This window comes from Triturus cristatus, chromosome 4_2 (genome assembly GCF_964204655.1).
Source record: "Triturus cristatus chromosome 4_2, aTriCri1.1, whole genome shotgun sequence".
NCBI lineage: Eukaryota > Metazoa > Chordata > Amphibia > Caudata > Salamandridae > Triturus > Triturus cristatus.
In genome coordinates, this window is record NC_140586.1 from 360,208,049 (window position 1) to 360,227,301 (window position 19,253).

Genomic DNA, 19,253 nt, shown 5'->3' on the forward strand with positions numbered 1-19,253 from the left:
GAGTGGGACGGGTATGCTCAGACGCGAGTCCCGTGCTCTCCATGCCACTGGAATCAAGCTATCCTGGCTGAAGAGGGGTGAAACCCCGAAACCGGTCCTAGGATGCTTGCTTCCAGTCCAGGGAGGACCTGGCCTGGCAGTTCAGGCTGGACTGTTCCCATTGGGCACAGGGTCAAGACTGATTTGCATATGGCTGGATCCAAACTGGAATGGAATGGTGAGCAAAAAAACAATGGATTTAGGCCCAGATCTCTGTACTGGGGTGAATGTATGACATTGTTCTGCATTCTGTCCATCAATAGTTCTTTTTGCATTTGTCACCCCGAGTGGGACGGGTATGCTCAGACGCGAGTCCCATGCTCGCCATGCCACTGGAATCAAGCTATCCTGGCTGAAGAGGGGTGAAACCCCGAAACCGGTCCTAGGATGTTTGTTTCCAGTCCAGGGAGGACCTGGCCAGGCAGTTCAGGCTGGACTGTTCTCATTGGGAACAGGATCAAGACTGAGTTGCATATGGCTGGGTCCAAATTGGAATGGCATAGTGAGCAAAAAAACGATGGATTTAGGCCCAGATCTCTGTACTGGGATGAATGTATGACATTGTTCTGCATTCTGTCCATCAATAATTCTTTTTGCATGTCACCCCGAGTGGGACGGGTATGCTCAGACGTGAGTCCCGTGCTCTCCATGCCACTGGAATCAAGCTATCCTGGCTGAAAAGGGGCGAAACCCCGAAACCGGTCCTAGGATGCTTGTTTCCAGTCCAGGCAGGATCTGGCCTGGCATTTCAGGCTGGACTGTTCCCATTGGACACAGGTTCAAGACTGATTTGCATATAGCTGTGTCTGAACTGGGGTGGCAAAGTGAGCTAAAGAATTATGGATTCAACCCAGATCTGTGACTGGGGGGGGGGGTGAGTGTTTGAAAGGTTTCAGCACTCCGTCCATCATCTCCTTGTGTTTGCTTTGTTCGCCCTAAGTTGGCAGGGTATGCCCAGACGTGGGTCCCCTGCTCACTTTGCCACTGGATTCAAGCTAACCTGGCTGAAGAGGGCTGTGAGCCTGAAACCAGTCCCAGGATGCTTGTTTCCGGTCCAGGGAAGACATGACATGGAAGTTTATACTGGACTGTTCCCAGGAGGCACAGGGTCAAGACTGATTTGCATATAGCTGTATCTGAACCGGTGTGGCAAAGTGAGCTATAGAATGATGATGGATTCCACCCAGATCTGTGACTCGGGGTGAGCGTTTGAAAAGTTTCAGCACTCCGTCCATCATCTCCTTGTGTTTTCTTTTCTTAAATATTTCAACTTCAGGTCCTAGTTTGTCCAAACTAGGAATTAAGTTGGAGGGGAGTTTAAGTCCTGAACGATTTTCCTCTGTATTAATGGTATGTGTCATAAAATATTTTTTTTTAGTCTGATGCGGAGGAAGAACGCACACAGATCTTTAGTTAACTAAAAGGGGTTATTTTGTACAGATGGGACAAATGAAAGGACTTTGGTCAAAAGTTTCACAGTCGACCTATCAATCTGTGTGGTAGATAGATTGAAAACATGGATACAGTCTATTTTTTTCAATATTGGAGTCTCCTTGTCTGGAGGTATTGTTGAGAGGGATCAGTCACCAATATTCGACCTCTGGGTTGATTTTGAAATCTTGGTCTGCAATTCCCCTTCGGTTGCCTAAAAAACGGTTGTTGTAACTGCTTTTATAGTATTGGTCCTTTCTATTGCAGTAAGGGTCAAATTGGTTTGATGATCTTTCTTCTGAATCTGTTGCATCAGAAAATGCAATCATTTTTTTTTTTTACTAGGTCACAACTGTTGGGCTCCTTGATATTTACCTTCCCTAGGTGTACAGTAAAAGTTCTCCGTTAGATAAGGGTATACTCTCTCTTGGGAGAAGAATCGCTTATCCTTTCTGAGCTTCTCAGTTTTCTTCTTTAGCAAATATACTCTAAAGGAACCCAATTCAATATTGACCTCTTCAATCCTTTTTTTGTCTAATCTAATGAGTTAGCTTGTTTCAATTTATCCTCTAGTTCCGCTATTTCTTTGAGAATGGTGAGCACCTCCTGGGCAGTTTCAATTATCAAGATCATCCAATCACGGGAACAACGATTGGCGATCAGGGCCCACTTTTCTAGGAACTTCGTAATTTCAATGATAAGCCCTGGGATATTTCTAACTCTTAGGCCAACGGGGATGGCACCTGCCTTTAGATATTCTAGCATGAAATTTGCATGCAACTCCGTTCTTTTAGACTTCTTTTTAAGATCAAGGAGTTTTATCCAATAATCATTAAGACCTTTAGATAAGGTGAATACCTTATTGCCCGCAGGTGTTTGACCTAATAGTTTAGCAAAGACCTCGTCACTGAATCCAAAGGTCTTAATGCTATCCATGAAAAGTTCTTGCCGGTAAGCCTGGCCCTAAAGTACACGGGAGGAAGGCAAATTAATTATCAAATAGATTCCATGTAAAGTTCTGTCTGGAAAATCAAGTAATAAACATACAGTGTATAGATCCCAACACGATTCTAAAAGTGAAAACATAATACAACAAAAAACATAATACAAAATAGACATACAGACACTAAGTTCCAGTATGTCTCAATACCAATAATGAAATCCCTCACAGTAACGTGCTGTCGAGCAAACTTTAATAAAGAAAAGAGGGTCCATGCAGATATACCAGCAGGTTCAGGGGAATAATTTCCTTATACGAACAGAGCACACCCTGAACGGTAGTCAAATATAAACAAAGTATAGATTAATGTATCAAAATAAGCAACTAGGTCACAGTACAAGCCACAGAATACAAATCCCCATGGATCTCATAATAAAATTATTCTCATAAGGGTAAATATTTTGTATTTATTCATCGTTATCAATCACATGAAAAAATATTTCATTTTTAGACAATAAAAAGACATCCAGAATATCTACACAGCAAAATAGCAGGATCTCTGGAGCCCCCCAAAAAACATCTACAACCCCCAACCTACATTCACTCAAAACTCACACTCAGACAAAACAATCATACCGAGTCAATCCCACATTCCAATCATTCAAACATTTAAATCGCAATTCGATACAAATAACCAGAAGGACTAATTTCAAGATCAGGGGAGGAAGTCAATTAAGCAATAACATATCCTTATTCAACATGTTTTAAGTATTCAGATAGTCCATGATAGCTTCTTGTGACAATGGTCCTCTAAAGAAATAGACATCCTGGTCTGGATGGTTGTGAAATAGTGCTGACGCACGTTTCGGTGTGGACCTATCTTCCTCTGCAGCATGCCCTTCCTGTGCATGCTCTTCTACGTAAATGTCGGGTGTAGTCGTCTTCGGAGTGACGAGACATTTCCAGCCAACACGCTCTCCGATCCTGGAGAGTCTTATTCGATCTGAAAGACTTGCAGGCATCACAATCCGCCTCAAGATGATCGGGTGAAAGACAAACATTGTACACGAGACGTTGGTTTGTGTGTATGGTACTTGGCATGACACTGGGGGCAAAATCGAAAAGGTGTCCATTCCATCAGGAACACATTTTCAGTGCCAACGGTGCACGTGGAGAGTAGACCCGAGATGGGCAGCTCCCCGAGGGGCACTCGGTCAGTGTCCGAACAGACAAATTTGTAAGCGGTGCTGTAATGGAAAAGCACGGTCGAAAGAACTATACCGTCGAAGACAGGATAGGACCGAGTAGTCATACCGAACTGTGGTTGAACACGGAGAAGAGGAACATGTCAGAACCAGACAGAGGAGAGAAAACCATCTAACAAAGGAGTCGATACTCATGTGCAGTATCACAGAGAGGAGGAGTCACTCTACTTCGTAACACAGAACAATTCTTCAAAGAAATTATTATTGTTATTATTAAAAGATTTATACAGCGCATAGCTGCCCCAGTGACGTGGCGTCCCAGCGCTACCCAGAAGAACAAGTGCAGAGACTACTCCAACTAACACAAACCAGAATTACTCAGGGAATAGCCAGGTTTTCAAGGCCTTGCGAAATATCATATGATTCTGCAAACCTCTAATAGAAGTCGGGAGGGAATTCCACAGAAGGGCTGCCTGGACTTTAAAAGAACGTCCCCCAGCTCTGACTCTTTGAAAACGAGGAGTGCAGACGAGGCCCGAGTTAGCGGAGCGAAGGGGGCGATTCGGGATATACTGAACAAGCATATCACCCAGGATAGGAGGGCCTTGTTGCGCCAGAATTTTATGAGCCATATACAAGGACTTAAACTGGATTCTTTTGGCTATAGGCAACCAGTGCAGTTTGGGTAAAAGATTGGAAACCGAGCAAGATTTAGGAAGTGCTAGCAACGCCCGAGCAGCCGCATTTTGAATGCGTTGGAGGCGAGAAATACACGATTTATTGGCCCCCAAATAAAGGGAATTGCCATAATCCAACCTGGACAGAATTGTGGCCTGGAGAATAGTTTGGCGGATATCTGGTTCAAAGTATCCAAGCAGGGGCTTCAACCCCCTCAGGAGTCCAAAACAGACCCCTGCAAGGACTTTGGACTGTGTATCGAAAGAAAGATCCCTGTCTATCCAAAAGTCTAGATTTTTGACCGCCTCTTTAGGCAGTGGCGCTGGCTTAAGTTGGTCCTGCCACCACTGTTCTGACCATAAAGCACTGTCTTTCCCTAGCACAAGAATTTCTGATTTGGCAGCATTAAGCTGCAAGCAGTTGGTTGTCATCCAATCTGAGATAGCTAATAAATCCTCTTTAAATTTGAGAAGGTTGTTTCTACAATTCTTTGAAAAAGCAATGACTAACTGGGTGTCATCGGCATAAGATACCAACGACAACCCTCCACTTTTAGCAACCACTGCTAGGGGCTGAACATAGATGTTAAACAGTGCTGGGCTCAATATTGAGCCCTGCGGAACCCCGTACTGAGCATTAGATGAGACAGGGTGGTCCGCTTTCACATTAGAATGTTGCATTTGTCTAAGAAGGGAGAAAATCATTTTAGGCGGGTTTTTACTCTCCAAAATTTTGTCGGCAATTTAATTCGCTCTTGCTTTCCAAATCAACCTATGGTACGACTTACTAGCGGCACGATAGTTATTTTTTTCTTCTAACTCATAAGCACGCCTCCAGGTTCGCTCCAATTGCTTACAAACCTTTTTTGCTTTCCCTAAGGTTTCAGTAAACCACGGATTAGATGGCCCTTGTTTCTTCTTTGAGCTCAGTTTTGCCGGAATGCAAGTATCTAATGCTGAGGTCAGCCAATCCTGGAAAAGAAGATCGGCGGCCTCTATAGTAGGGGAAAACTGAGGTGTTGAATTTACCAACAAATCCGAGAATTGGCTAACATTCAATTTATGCCAAGGACGTTTCATCACCGGGCAAGCACATTTCAGGGCCGGTTTCCCTGGCAATTTTACAAAAAAGGAGACCAGAAAGTGGTCGGACCAAACCACAGGAACAGGAGGAGACACTATTAATGAACCCAAATTTGAAAATATAGGGTCCAACAAATGGCCGGCCACATGAGTGCATTCAGTCACATATTGATACAGTTGGCAGGCCTCAAGATCAGCTAAGAAACAGGCGATGTCCGCTTTGCCACTGTTTTCCAGATGAAGATTCAAATCACCCAAGATGGTGAAATTTGCTGCTTTGCTGGCCAATATCGAGACCCTACTCACTAGCGCCTCCCTAAATATGTTAGATGGCCCAGGAGGGCGGTAGATTAGCAATCCCGAGACCGTGAAGTTGCAATTAAAAGTGATTTGGAAAAAAGCACTTTCACAGTCCGGAATATCCTCCTTCTTAAAAGTACATAAGAAAGGTTCTTTAAGAATTAGCGCAATACCTCCACCACGTTTGGATGATCGGTTAAGTTGATATATACTATAACCTGGAGGGAGTGCCAGCCAGCCCTCTGCACCAGAATCCTGGGTTAACCAGGTCTCCGTCAGAAAGAGTCCGGTCAGAGAATCGTCTGAGAGCAAATCAAGTATCTCAGCATGATGTTTAATAAGGGAGCGGCAATTCAGACTAAGGAACCTTAGTTCAGTTGAGGCCATGGGAGAAAAACCCCTCCCTGCACTCCTCAAAGAAAAAAGGCACTGTTCACACTGAAAGAGATCCGACAGGGGTGTCCAGGAGTGCTTCATACAACTTGAGCAGTGTGTGTTCAGGGACAGAAGCTCAGAACGAGTATAAGTTATCCTGTCACTACAAAATTGGGCAGAATTACTAGCAGCTGACAGCGTCCTGGCGCGGTCGGGCGCAGGCGGGCTTGCATTAGGGGCGCCAGAGGCGCGTCCGCTGCGCGTCCGCATCTGGTACGGAATTTGAAGGTCGGTGGGCAGGGCTAAAATGCGGAAGCAAGAGTTTTGGCAGCAAAACCCGGCCACAAACAGTATGTAAAATTCTATGAATGCGGGTAAGTAGTTATTTTTGTTAAAAGGAAACACAAAGCACAGTCAGTTAAATTTTTTAAAAAACAGCCATCAAATTTTTTAAATATTGGCAGCAGCACTCAGCACTTGTACAACTCCGAACCCAACACTAGATGACAAGAGTATGCAGAGCAGGTGTATCTACAGCGACACATGCCATTGAACATGGTTATACTAGTAAATATATTTGTGTTTCAAAATACTCCAATTCCACTGACACAGGCCTTCTTTGACCATCTACTGTCAATGATGGTGCGGCTGGCATGGGCAGGTCATTAGCCTGGCACAAGCTGGCTATGGCTTATAATAGGGGCAGATTTACTGCCCCCCAACTTTGAGGTTTATTATTTGATTGTGCAGGCTCAGTGTCCGTATTGTTGGTTCCACATTAGGCAACCTATACAGAGATTTAGACATGGGTCTGGCAACCCTGGTTCCGGTGTGTGCCATCATACTGAAAACTCCCAGATGTCCTTAGTGTACGATATGGACTTCATCACGATTGGCCCCATGTCTAAGGGCATATTGATGTACCTAAGAACACTGTACACTGGGGGTTACATTTCCTATGATGCCTGCTGAACCCACTGTATGGAGTTTACAAAGTTATTACAATCCCGAGCCCTGCAAAAATGATCACCCACATGTATAATATTGTTGTAGGTGAGATGGCTATGGCATTGACAGAATTTAGAACAGAGTGGGAGAAGGATTTGGGACAGATCAATGAGGCACAATTGGTATACTGCTGTCAACAGATTAAAAGATGCATTCTCAAATGGTAGAAACAGAAGGCTTCAACTCAAATACATTCACAGGTCATACTATACTCCTTTAAGTGGGTTGAGATCCAGACTACCTGAAACACAAACTGTTTGAGATGTAACGCCTCCAAAGCTGACTTGGTGCACATGTCCTACACATGTCCCATACTGCATCAATACTGACAAAAACTTGACTCCCACATACCCCAAAGTAGCTGTTGTCTGGGTTATGTGAAAGACATCCCCAAACCTTACTGTAAATTTATAGCGATCACCTTATTCACGGACTTTGAGGTGCCTGCGGCTGCAGGCGAGAGACTCTAAGGGAGATTCCCTCCAGCTGTCCTTGATGCACCTAGTCCTTGTGAAAATGCACAGCCACAGATTGTGCAGGATGGGTGCAGAGCACGCAGACTAAGTTGCAGTAAGAGCCTTCCTACCAGAAACAGTCTTGTCTTCACTACGGCACAGCCCGACAGCAGAGTCCAGTGTCCAGGAGCAGAAGAGTCTTGTGGAGGATCCTTAAGACGAGTCTTGGAGCGGAATAATTGTTCAGACGAATCTACTAGCCCTTAAGTAACCCAGGAAGGGGGGTTGGACAGCTTTTACGGTGACCCACCTATCAGGGGGTGACAGGGACACTACTCTGGTGGAATGACCAGTCAAATTCTCCCAGGGGCCTCTGCTTATCTCGCTTTCAAGATGACTGAATCAAGCGGCCTCCTGGTGGAGGTCTGGGCACCTCCCTGGAGAGTGATGGACAGGGGTGGTCACTCCAGTCCTTTGTGTGGTTTCGTGTGGGAACCAAGGGCTTTTGCACTGGAGTAAACTGTTTATTCAAGGAGGGCACCAAATGTGCGCTTCAAAGCAGTCTGCGCCCGGAAGCACCCCCACCGAGCCAAGACACACCCAATTCTAAAGCAGAGGTGGCTACACCGCTTTTCTACAGGAACTCCTTTGTTCTGCCCGAGATAGGCTCACCAGCAGGAGGGCAGCAGTGTCTGGGATCAGCAGCAGCACTGGCTTGCATGCAGACCCTGCATGTTAGACCAGGGAGGTCCTATAAGGACCCCACTCCACTCCCACCAGTACGTGGTATCTTGCAATTGGGAAACAGCCTTTACAACGAGGTTTTTACCTCGTTAAGCCTTTACAATGCATTTTTCAGCACTGATATTTTTACCGTGATTATGCATTTAAAACGCATGCCAATACAAAGAATTTAAGGTAAGTTGGGGGGTGGAGGGGTCTCCCCCCCACAAATAAATTGTTTTTAAATATAAAAACAATGCGTGGTATTGGCATGCGTTTTAAATGCATTTTCGCTGTAAAAACATGCGCGCTACAAAATGCGTATAAAAGGCATGCAAAGTAATTGCATGCAATATACCGTCGCACCACCCTTGCAATTCACACTGGAATCAGTGTAGCTGCATGATTCAAACATGTTTGATACCAAACATGACCAGGTTTATGAAGCCATTAAGTAATTGGACATCTAGAGTTTGCCAGTGTCCACTACATACCTTAAAATTGCTTCCCCGCACTTACAAAGCCCAGATAATGGAGTCTAGGGTTTGTAGGGGTGCCTCTGCTTATGCAGGGGCGCTCTCACACTTAGAACCATGCACCCTACCTTTGGGCTGAAGAGCATACCTTAGGGGTGACTTATAAGTTTTAAATGTAGTGATCGGGATACAAAGTGAACCTCATATCTGAAGTGAAAGGTGCAGACACAGTTTGCATGGGCTCCCTGGTGTACCAATGCCCTGGGTACCTTAGTCCCATATACTAGGAACTTAAAGAGGTACACCAGTATGCCAATTGTGCAGTGTAAAAAGTATTTACTATTCAATTTAGAGGAGAGATCACAGACACTGGGGTCCTGGTTAGCAGGATCCCAGTGTACTACAGTCTAAACACACCGACACCATGCAAAAAGTGGGGGCAACCATGTCAGAAAGATCCTACTTTCATACAGTGAACAAGTTGTAATTTAGAACACTCTGAAGCCCCCACCCGCGTTAAATTTGGGCACCTTTTCGATCATACCCAAATGTAAATGCACACCCCTAATGCGTCTCCTAAATCGCCGTGGTGTCGAGTATATTTGATAGTCATGCTTCACAATATATTTGACTGTATGCCCATAATTCATTAAGCCATATCAAAGCTAAGAATGTAAGCAATTATGTTTTGGTACCCTATACCGATATGCGGTTTTATTTGTGATGTTCACTGATTAATGTATCAATATATTTAAAATGACTGAAAATAAAAGTTAAAAACAAACCCAAAAAAAAAAAAAACGGAGTGCCTGTTGATAAAGGAGTTGCTATTTTGGCATTTACCGCAGATAAATTGGGCTCCATTGGCAGATCCAACAATCTCAAGCAAGCAATCTCTGTCAGCAACTATCTATGAATTTGAAGTTTTCTGAGCCACTTCGCTAGGTGCATCTAAGAGCACGTTTGAATACCAGTCTTGCTTCCACTCTGACTTGCTGCAGTGTTTAAGAAGGTTCAGAACTTAAGACTGGCAAGTCCTCTTTTGTGGAAGCTTCCTTCTCTGTGATGTCTTTTCTGAGGCACTTTAGCTGCAGTAGGATAAGAACTTGGCACACATTTATTTTCTTAGGAAAGATGTTACTTAAACAAAGCTTCCAAAGATCCTCATTGTTGAATCTTTTTTCCCCCCCACAGATTCCTTAAGATCTATATAGGACATTCTTAGTCAAATCTTTTATGGTGTTCAGATGGAATCGTCCACTGGTTCAATAGCAGGTCTCTGCAATAGAGGCTGCCAAAAAGGTTAGGGAGGCCCAGGGAACAAGCAACATTAATTTTTTGAAGAGAAAAGATCAAACGGACAAATTATCTAACCTTGTAATCCTTTCTGGTGGGAACTGCAGACTCCTCACCCTAGAATACACCCCCCAGATAATTTTCCAGCAATGTACCGCCCCCCCCCCCCCGCCCCAAAAAAAACGTGGCACCACCCCTGAGCATTGATGACAGTTTCTTGTGTCTTCCTTTATGCATCTTCAGACTTCAGGTAAAACAATTGTAGGGGACAGTGTGTTGATCACTAACTTGAGACCTTTTTGGATGTTACAAAGAGGCCATACGCAAAACGAGGAGCTAGAAGGACAGTGAGTGTAATAAAGTGCCCTCTTTTGCATGGTTGCCACCACATTTTGCCAAACTGCTGATGTACTTTAACTGAGTGTGCCCTAGGTTCCTGCCAAACAGGTACCCAGGGCCTATGTTCTTTCACAAAAACTGCATTAATAACAAAACCCAATTAGCACTCTTTGGCCACTTGTCAGTCCCTTGTAAATGGTACCAAGGGCACTCTGGCCAGGGAAGGCCTATACGGGCTGCAGCACTTATTGTGCCACACTTAGAGGGCCTGCACCTTTACACAAACACACACACAGCCATTGCAGGCTGCGTGTTTTGGCGCAGAACAAAGTGAAGAGTTGGCATGGCACACATCCCTATGAGCCACGCCTACAACCCACTGCCCTGGCATAGGTCAGCCACCCCTCTAGCTGGGTGCACTATACCAGTTGTTAGGGTACAGGTGCATGAGCCCTGTACCCCTACAGTGCCTAAGCCAATTCTTGGACATTTTACGTGCACGAATGCTAATAAGAGTATATGGTACTGGGAGTTTGTCATTACGAACTCCAAAGCACCATAATGGTTTTACTGAAAATTGGGATGTTTGGTATCAAACTTCTCAACACATTAAAGCCACACTGATGCCAGTGTGGGATTTATTGAAAAGTGCACTCAGAGGGCATCTTAGAGATGCCCCCTGAAATATGACCTAAGGCTAGTGTCTTGGCTGAGTGGCTGCTCGTCCGCTGCCACCACCAGATCTGTTTCTAGACCCCTAGGTCGAGAGCCTGCTGCTCTCGGGGGTCTGAAACAATGCACATCCTGGGACAAGGTGCCAAGCCTCCTCCCCCAGGATGGGCAGGGTCCACGAAGGGGAAGCTTCAAAGGCTTGCCACCTTTGTGAGCTACTCCCACCATTTGCTGCTTTCAGCAACTGGCCCCAACCAGTTCTGACCCCCACTTTGGGCAGGAGAATTGGCGAAAAAACTAAGTGAGGAAGGGAGGTGTGCCCACCTTTGCCAAACCCACCCCTCAGGTGGGGGAGGCGAGGTGAAGCACAACTCTCAGTCCCCACCATCTTGCAGATGGGGGGACCCAGCCAACCAGAGCGAGACATATTCCCCCCCCCTCCCACTGGAGGGTGGCATAATAGGGGGTGTACCCACCCCAAGGAAGGGACCCATTGGTCCCGAACTTTACCTACCTGTAACACCCCGAACCTGGTCTCCTCAGACAAGAACCGTCCAGAAGAGAAGGGCCTACCTTTGGGGTTCCACTGGATTCTGTGCACACTATACCTCATTTTGGTATAGTACATACAGAGCCAACTTCCTACAGTGAGAAACATGCGTTTAGATAGAGTATCAACCAAGAAGAGCATTACCTAGAGTTAGAAATGTATTCTTTGATGGATACTTCTAACCACAGAGCCCTCACCTTAGAAAAGATATCAAAGCAGCACCTCCCAAAGTGAGGGATCTATGGAGTGGACTCAAACCAAAAATTGTTGCATAACTGTGTGGGCAAAGAGTCTTTTCTGTCGACCTAGCTGTCAGGGCAGTAATTTTTCATGAACATATGCACTGACCGCCATTGTGTTTCCTGGTAGTTAGCACAGACAGGCACCCCTTGCGCCAACACAGTGGTTGTGGCTTTGGCCCTTTGTAATGGGCCTTCTGGAGGCTGTTTCTTGGCCAGTGCACAAGAGACCTTTTGAACAATCTGCAAGAACCATCTGTTCGACATTATGGATTGCCAACCTGGGAGGCATTGCTGAATCCAGACCTCCACTGGCATGGCATGAGAAGCGGAGGACAAATTAAAGTGGCGTGTTGGCAGTTATAGCAGGGGACGAAGATTTGGAGAACTGGTTTACCTGCTCTCCTATGCAATTCTAAGCCTAACGTGGGCAAGTATTCAAAAAGCATGTAAACCTATAAAAGATCCAATGCTGGAGAGCAATGCTCATCTTATTTATCACCTCTATGTTGGGAGCACAACTTAAAATCACTTGTATAGAATTGTGTAAAATTAATTTTCACTTTTTTTTGTATTAGACATCAAAATATTTGGGCAAGTAAAGAGGAACTATGCTGTGCACTCCGAGTTTTTAGTTCAAATTACAGGATTGGTCCTTGTCATGCATGGAATTTAAGAGGCTGGACCCTGGTACAAAAAGGCCAAGGATGGAGTTGTAAGTACCAGATAAGGTCCTCTATCTTGGTTTATGCTAGCACCATTTTGTTTTACATGAGTGGGGCAGTAGAAATTGAAGAAACTTAATTTGTCCAAGAATATGTTTTCGTACTTTAGGACTCCATATTTACCCCAGTCCTTCCCAACACTGGGTCACTTGACATAGAAATAACCAAAAGATTTTGAATATAAATGTGAGCAAATTTTGGCACCAATAAACTTCCTTAGAGACACATTATCCACACTAATTATGTGTGACTATCTTTTGGAATAAAAAAAAAAAAATTCTACTCCTGTCATTCCTGATAATGTTTTGGTAAAACAGACATGCACACATAGATCATATTTAAAATAATAATAATAAAATGGAGGAGAGGAAGGGCACGAGAATAACTATTCATTGTAAAAATCCAATAAAAATTTATTGAAATAAAATTAAAAACACAGCAATTTTATTTTTTTGAAAAATTACAATCATGGATAGATTCAATCATAATGCCAAGCCTGTATTTTCAGGTAAGGATGAGGAGACCGAAGCCAGTCACACCTTGATGCTTTTGCCTAGCTAAAGACGTCTGTTTTTAGAGAATGATATATCCTCAGATAGGTAATAAGTGCAGTCTGATTTGTTTTTTCGTTTGAGGTGTTCATGACTTTCTTTAGAATGATACTCTGGCTGATGGAGCCACAACCTTTCCAGAAAGTTTCAGCACTGTAAAGGCGAAACACTGTCCAAAGCGCAACCCTCTATTTCGTCAGAGGCCACGTTTCTCCATGGAGTGTCAAGTGGCTTTGAATGTAGACCCACATTTGTACAGTGGATTCCCACATCTAGCAGAGTGGCCATATGCAGAAAGCACCTGGTTATGTGACAGTGTAGCAACTGTTTGACAGGATTCCTTTCTTTAATATTCTGGAAATGCGCTTTATGACTAAACGCACACTGTTGTAGCATATGCCCCAAATTTACACCACCCAATATGACGTGGCAGATTTTGCAATTCTAAATTCAGAATGGTAAGTCTCCATCAGTATTGCTCCAGTTGAGCATCCAAGCTTCATCTGTACAGGACTAGGTTCTAAGGCAAAATACTGCACAACAGGGCAAGTACAAGAAGCATACCGAGGAGTTTTAGATGACTTCTTAAAATGCATGACATCCCTTGATGAGCACATTTGGGTATACCCTGACTGTATATTACACTGTGCCACTCAACAATGCATGTAGTTCTTAACCAAGACCTAAACAGAAAGACCCATTTCTGTGACTACAGCAATCACTGGTCTGGGAAATCTGTGCCTTGTTACCCCAACACATTTTAAAATCTCAATCCTCCACTCTTTCCCACACTGCTGATCTTTTTCACTGGACCTGGTCAACAACTATCCTCCTTTAGTGCATCTTCAGGCTGCACAGGCAGCACCACATGGGCGATGCGGCTCCACAAACCCCCAAGTTTGTCCCCATCCATGTCCTTGTAGGACACGGTTTTGCTTTTGTCAGTGAATTTTGCCCAGATGAAGTCCCTCACTTTTTCCTCCACATCCCGGAGCTGCATACCAGGTGCCAACACATCATCCTCCAACAGAACAGTCAACACCAGGGCCACATCTTTAAATGCAGCATTCTCATGGTCACAATATTTGTAGAAGATCAGTACAGAACCAGCAGGAAGCTGCTCAAAGCGGTGAATTACAGCTGCTCTACTGCCGGCTGAAAAGTTAGAGCTCAGCTCTTCATCAAGCTCCAGTTTGGCACGGTCACTATTCATCATTGCCTTGGAAGTTCCATTAATGCTAAACACAGAAGTGTTCAGGGAGGATGCGTAGCTTTGGGCAATTCTCTCACCCAGGCATCTTAGAGCTACTTCCCCCTTCCTTGTAGCTGTGAGGAGAAGGATGGCTGGTTCTGAATTGTGTGTGCTATTAAGGTGTTTGCCCAGGATTTTTGTACTTCGGGACCAAAATGTGTCTTCCTGGTTTGGATACAAGGTCTTCAGTTTATCCATCTGGATCTGGAAGTTCTGCAGAGCTCGGTTATCTTTTACACTCTTGTTCTGTGACTGGAATTCTACAACACGCCACCATACTGCAGTGAGTAGCAAGAGAAGCAACGGAAGAAGTATCATCAGCTTACTCCAGCCTACACACTGCTGGCCTTGAATGTCTGCAAAGAGAGGGAGAGAAAATATTTTTAAATACTGTATGACTTTGCTGTAACTGACTTTTTCAAGATGAACATGATAAATATGCCTGGTAGTACAATCAATCTCTAATAACTCAGTGTGTAAGGTGTGTGAACCTTAGGAAGAGTTTAATTAGATGAACTGGCAAAAAAACAGTTAAGACTGAAGGTAACTGCAGACTAATTATCCCAAGTCAAGGGATAATACTGTAATAACAGAATAACGAAACGGCGATTACAGGACCTTGTTTCATCCTGATCCACAAATAGATTAAACAAATGTGGGATCTAAGCTAATACCCTGTACTATAATAAACATAAAACCCCAATGAATAACAAATGTGTCAAATGCCTGTTATTTATCATAATCATGACCGCCAGCATGTGGATATTCTACACTGTAAGAAACATACTAACCTGTAACTACAGTACGCCAAAATTGAAATTGTTCAGATTCACATGCTTGAATATTAGTCATGAATTCTTGATAATATTTTTAGAGCAGTACTTCTATTTAAGAAGCCATAGAGGATATGTAGGGCCTCTGCCTAATTATGTGGATACTGAGTTGGAGAGAGAGAGCTCCAACCCCCTCCAGACGGTGACTTGCTCAGATTTTCGCACCTAGTCAAGCAAAATTACAATATAAATATTCATAACTGGGGAAAAGGGTGGCTTGCATATGAATTTATGAGAGGTATAGAAATTTGAGAACCATGGTTGCGGGTAAGTAACTTTTTCTTCTCAAACACTAGATTGGTCAGATTGCCATGCTTGAATAATGATTACCATAGCAGTATAGATATGACATGTAAAACCATGATGCTCACCTTAGTTAAACGAGCTTCATAGTACTGCTCGTTACACTGCAGTCTCAGATGCTGTCTGGACATCAAAGCAGTACTGTTTCATCAAAGTGCCAGAGGATGTCCACATTTCTGCTTTGCAGATGTCAGCATTTGGCACTCTGTTAAAAAGCGCAACTGTCACCAACCATGCAAGTTAGCTTGAACATTATTCCTGAGATTTCTGTGGGTTATCCTGTGGCAGCAGGCGGTACAAGCTGAGATCCAGCAAGCAATGCCTTGCTTGGACAAAGAAAAACATTTGCTGAATCTGCCAAAGGAAATGAAGATTTGATCAAAGGAGATTTTTTGATTATGGTTAATGTCCAAAAAATTAAAGGCCCTCTCAGCTGGAGTGGTAGTCTTTGGTGGAAAAATTTGGTAGGTGAAACATCTGGCTGGGATGAAAGAAGGAGGGTGCTTCTGTATATAATTCATACCAGAGATCACTGAAGGATCAAATACATGTTCCGCTGCCCAAATACAGAACCTTTCCATTTTAAGGAATGTGTCTTTGTTGTAGAAGTTGCCCCAGCTGCTTTTAGAATGTTCTGGCAATCAGGTGGAACACTGAAAACCAAACTTGAGTCTGTAGCAGCCATGCAGCGAGGGGAAGTGACTAAAGTGACCACAGGTTATGGTGTTGATCTTGACTGTGGTGTTTGAGCTTTACAAGAAGGTTTTTTTTTAACTGGAGTATAGCAGATTCTACAGACGTCAAAGGTCTGAGAACAAGAATCAACTGGCCCAGTAAGCATCCACAAGAATTACATTCCACAGCTCTTTCTTGAGTTTCCAGAAAACCTACAGGATGAGAGGAACTGAGGGCAAAACAAATGCAAAGTTTCCTGACCAAGAAATCAAAGTGCTTCCATCTGAGTCGAAAAGTACTAGGACCTGTTTGAGAAGAGTGGGCATTTTGCGCTGTCTGGATTGGATAAAGAGACTGTGTAGAATTACTTGCTTATTGACTGTCTGGGCAAGGGATTTCAGTTTAGCCTCTCTTTCTTGTGATGGGTAGGCTTTGAGAGAAGCTGAGCATATCCTAGGAACACAATCTGTTAAGTTGGGACGAGCACCAATTTCTTCACATTCAGGAACATACCTACTCTGGAATAGCTTTATCTTGCTGTTGACCGCATGGTTTAAGTGACAGGGGTCCAAGCCTCCGATAAGCCAATTATTTGGGTAAGGGAACACCATTACCCCTTAAACACAATTACTCCTTTTCTTTGCGGTGCACGGACACTGGAGCTAGATATATTGTGAAGTTTCTGGGTACAGAATGAGTTCGACTGTATGTACCTGCTGGATGATGTCCAGAGCCCAGCTATCAGCTGTGGTGAACTGCCAGGCTGCCATGAATGTGTAAACTTTTCCCCTCGTGAAAGCAGAAGAGAGTGTGAAGCCTAAGAAATCAGACTCTTCTGGCATGGTCTTTGTTTTTAATGGCTGAAGAGAGAACCCCTGCATTGAGTGTGTCCTCCAGATTCTCTTTCCAGGCTACGCATACAAGGTGCAGATGGAGGCTGGGTGTAGAATCTAGACTAGCAGTATAGACAAAAATTGCCAGAAAACTAACTATCCTCTTTATTCTTTTTCTGGGAACACACTCTTTAGCTCGCATTCAGAGGAAGAGATCAGAGTTTTCCCAGATTCCAACTTAAACCACATATGTTAGGGGCTACTTCAACAAGTTGATTCATAGCCTCTACTGGCAAATGCAACAGCATCATCAGCAGCAACAATAGATGGATGGGTAAATTTAGTAGGATATAGTCTTTACCCTGGACCTGGTCTTGCAGCCTAAGATGGTGGTTGCAAGCTAGCGAGCTCCACGCGCTAGCCTTGGATCCTGCATCATCCCCTGCTGTGCGGCACCCCTGGTGATATGGGTCAAGCTGTGGTCTCCATAGATGCCCATGACGGTTGCAAGGACTCCCAGGGAAGGCTGTAGTGAGGGGAGGCCTAGTAACATGCCGGACCCATGGGAAGGAGGCGCAGCTAGCCAGAGCGTGTATGCCACCTTGGAAGGCGACCTGGCCGAACCATGCCGTGGAAAGCACAATTCGGTCGGAGCACTGTGGGTGCCATCCTGGCAGGCGGCACCGATGGGGAGCTGGTAATCCCGGCCGGAAATGAGCATTCGCTGCAGGCTGGTGGAAGGCAGGTAGACTCAGGACAGCAGCACAGGGAGGAGACATGAGGAGGCAGCGGTTGACTGAAGCGCCAGAGTTCGCGGCCAGCCTGGAGTCGGCCAACATTGACCTGGTGCGGGCCAGGCGGCTGGATCTAGGGTTACGGAGGGCAGGCCTGGATGTGCTGTGATGGTCCCATTAAGACAGGAATTGTGGGAGCAGAATTGCATTAGTCCCATTTGAGATTCTTTTGGAACAGAGGGAGTTGTTTTGTGGCGGCTCCATCCTCACCCCAGGGCATAGCCAGCTCCTCTCTGGACTCACGTCTATGCTGGCGTCTGTGCCCTGTGGAGAGACAGGGGGATTGTGGTGACCCCGTGGCCTACTGTTGTGAAACCCATGAGTACCACCACACGCTGGGACCATCTGAACTGCTGGTGCCGCCTTGGGGAGTCCTGGGGACTGGCGGGTATCCCGCAGCTTGCCGCTGAGAAATGTGGGCCTACATCACACGCCAGGACTGGCCGGAATATTTGTCCCATGCATAAGGGAGCTCCTGGAGACCGGCAGGTCCTCAAACCTACAACCACTGGCAAATCTGTCCCACGATCAGCTTCCCGCAATGTCCAAGGATAAAGTACATAAATACACAATGTGCCAGTCAGAGGAAAATGTATCCCAAGCACTTCCTCCTATCATTACCTATACACACAAGGAGCTTGGGTATTGTGGATAACTGGAGGGCAAATGTATTTCCCTACGTACTGAGACATTGTAACCTATTGGCTCAAAAATAGATATTTAAGGTGTTGCCTCACCCACAACATTTTGTGGCATGCTTAATCATTGGTGACACCCCCCACACTGGAGTAAGATGGTACTACACCAGTGGAGCACCGGAGATTACAAGGGGTACTAGTCAGGGTTGCCCTTTATCGCCCTTCTTATAAGCCCTAGTTGCACAGCCCCTGGCATGCACCCTCAGGGAATATCATGGGCACAAGGGGTTGTGTTTCCCTGGTAAACGGCTCATTATCTCTGCATACGTGGACGACACATTGCTGTATGTCTGTGCCCTGGAGTAGAATCTCTCCCCTATAATTAGGGAGGTGGTTAGATTCGGAGGCCTCTCTGGACTCATCATGAATTGGGATAAGTCCATAATTTTCCCTCTGACTCCCTCCATGGCTCCGTCTGAGTTTGAGTTTCAGCTGAAGTGGCAGACGAACTCTAAGATATTTGGACATTCAAATTCACTCCGATCCAGCGATAGTTATGTCAGACAATTATGGTAAAGCGGTACACAGATTGGAAGAAAACATTGAGCGGTGGATCAAATAACCACTGTTGGTGATGGGGCATATTGCCCTGATGAAGATAGTCATTCTGCCCAGATTCCTGTTTTTGTTCCAGAATATTCTGATGCTCCTGCCGTGGACCTTCTTCTTGGCTCTATGCTCCTTGCTGATTAAATTGGCTTGGGCCGGCAAAAAGCCAAGGGTTAAAGTGGGAGGTTCTTACATTACCTGTGGATATGAGAGGGTTGAACGCCCCAAACTA

The 19,253-nt window shown here is 44.9% G+C and overlaps 1 protein-coding gene across 6 annotated transcripts in view; it reads right to left on the reverse strand.

Annotated features, from left to right (window-relative positions):
• Positions 1-12,921: 12,921 nt before the first annotated feature.
• Positions 12,922-19,253, reverse strand: part of LOC146833883 (torsin-1A-interacting protein 1-like) — a 426,463-nt gene continuing 420,131 nt past the window's right edge. For all 6 annotated transcript variants that reach the window (XM_085601774.1, XM_085601772.1, XM_085601777.1 and 3 more), the window contains one exon: positions 12,922-14,692. In XM_085601774.1, the coding sequence (XP_085457900.1) occupies positions 13,902-14,692 (791 nt within the window). In that variant the 3' untranslated portion in view covers positions 12,922-13,901. The remainder of the gene's footprint in view (positions 14,693-19,253) is intronic.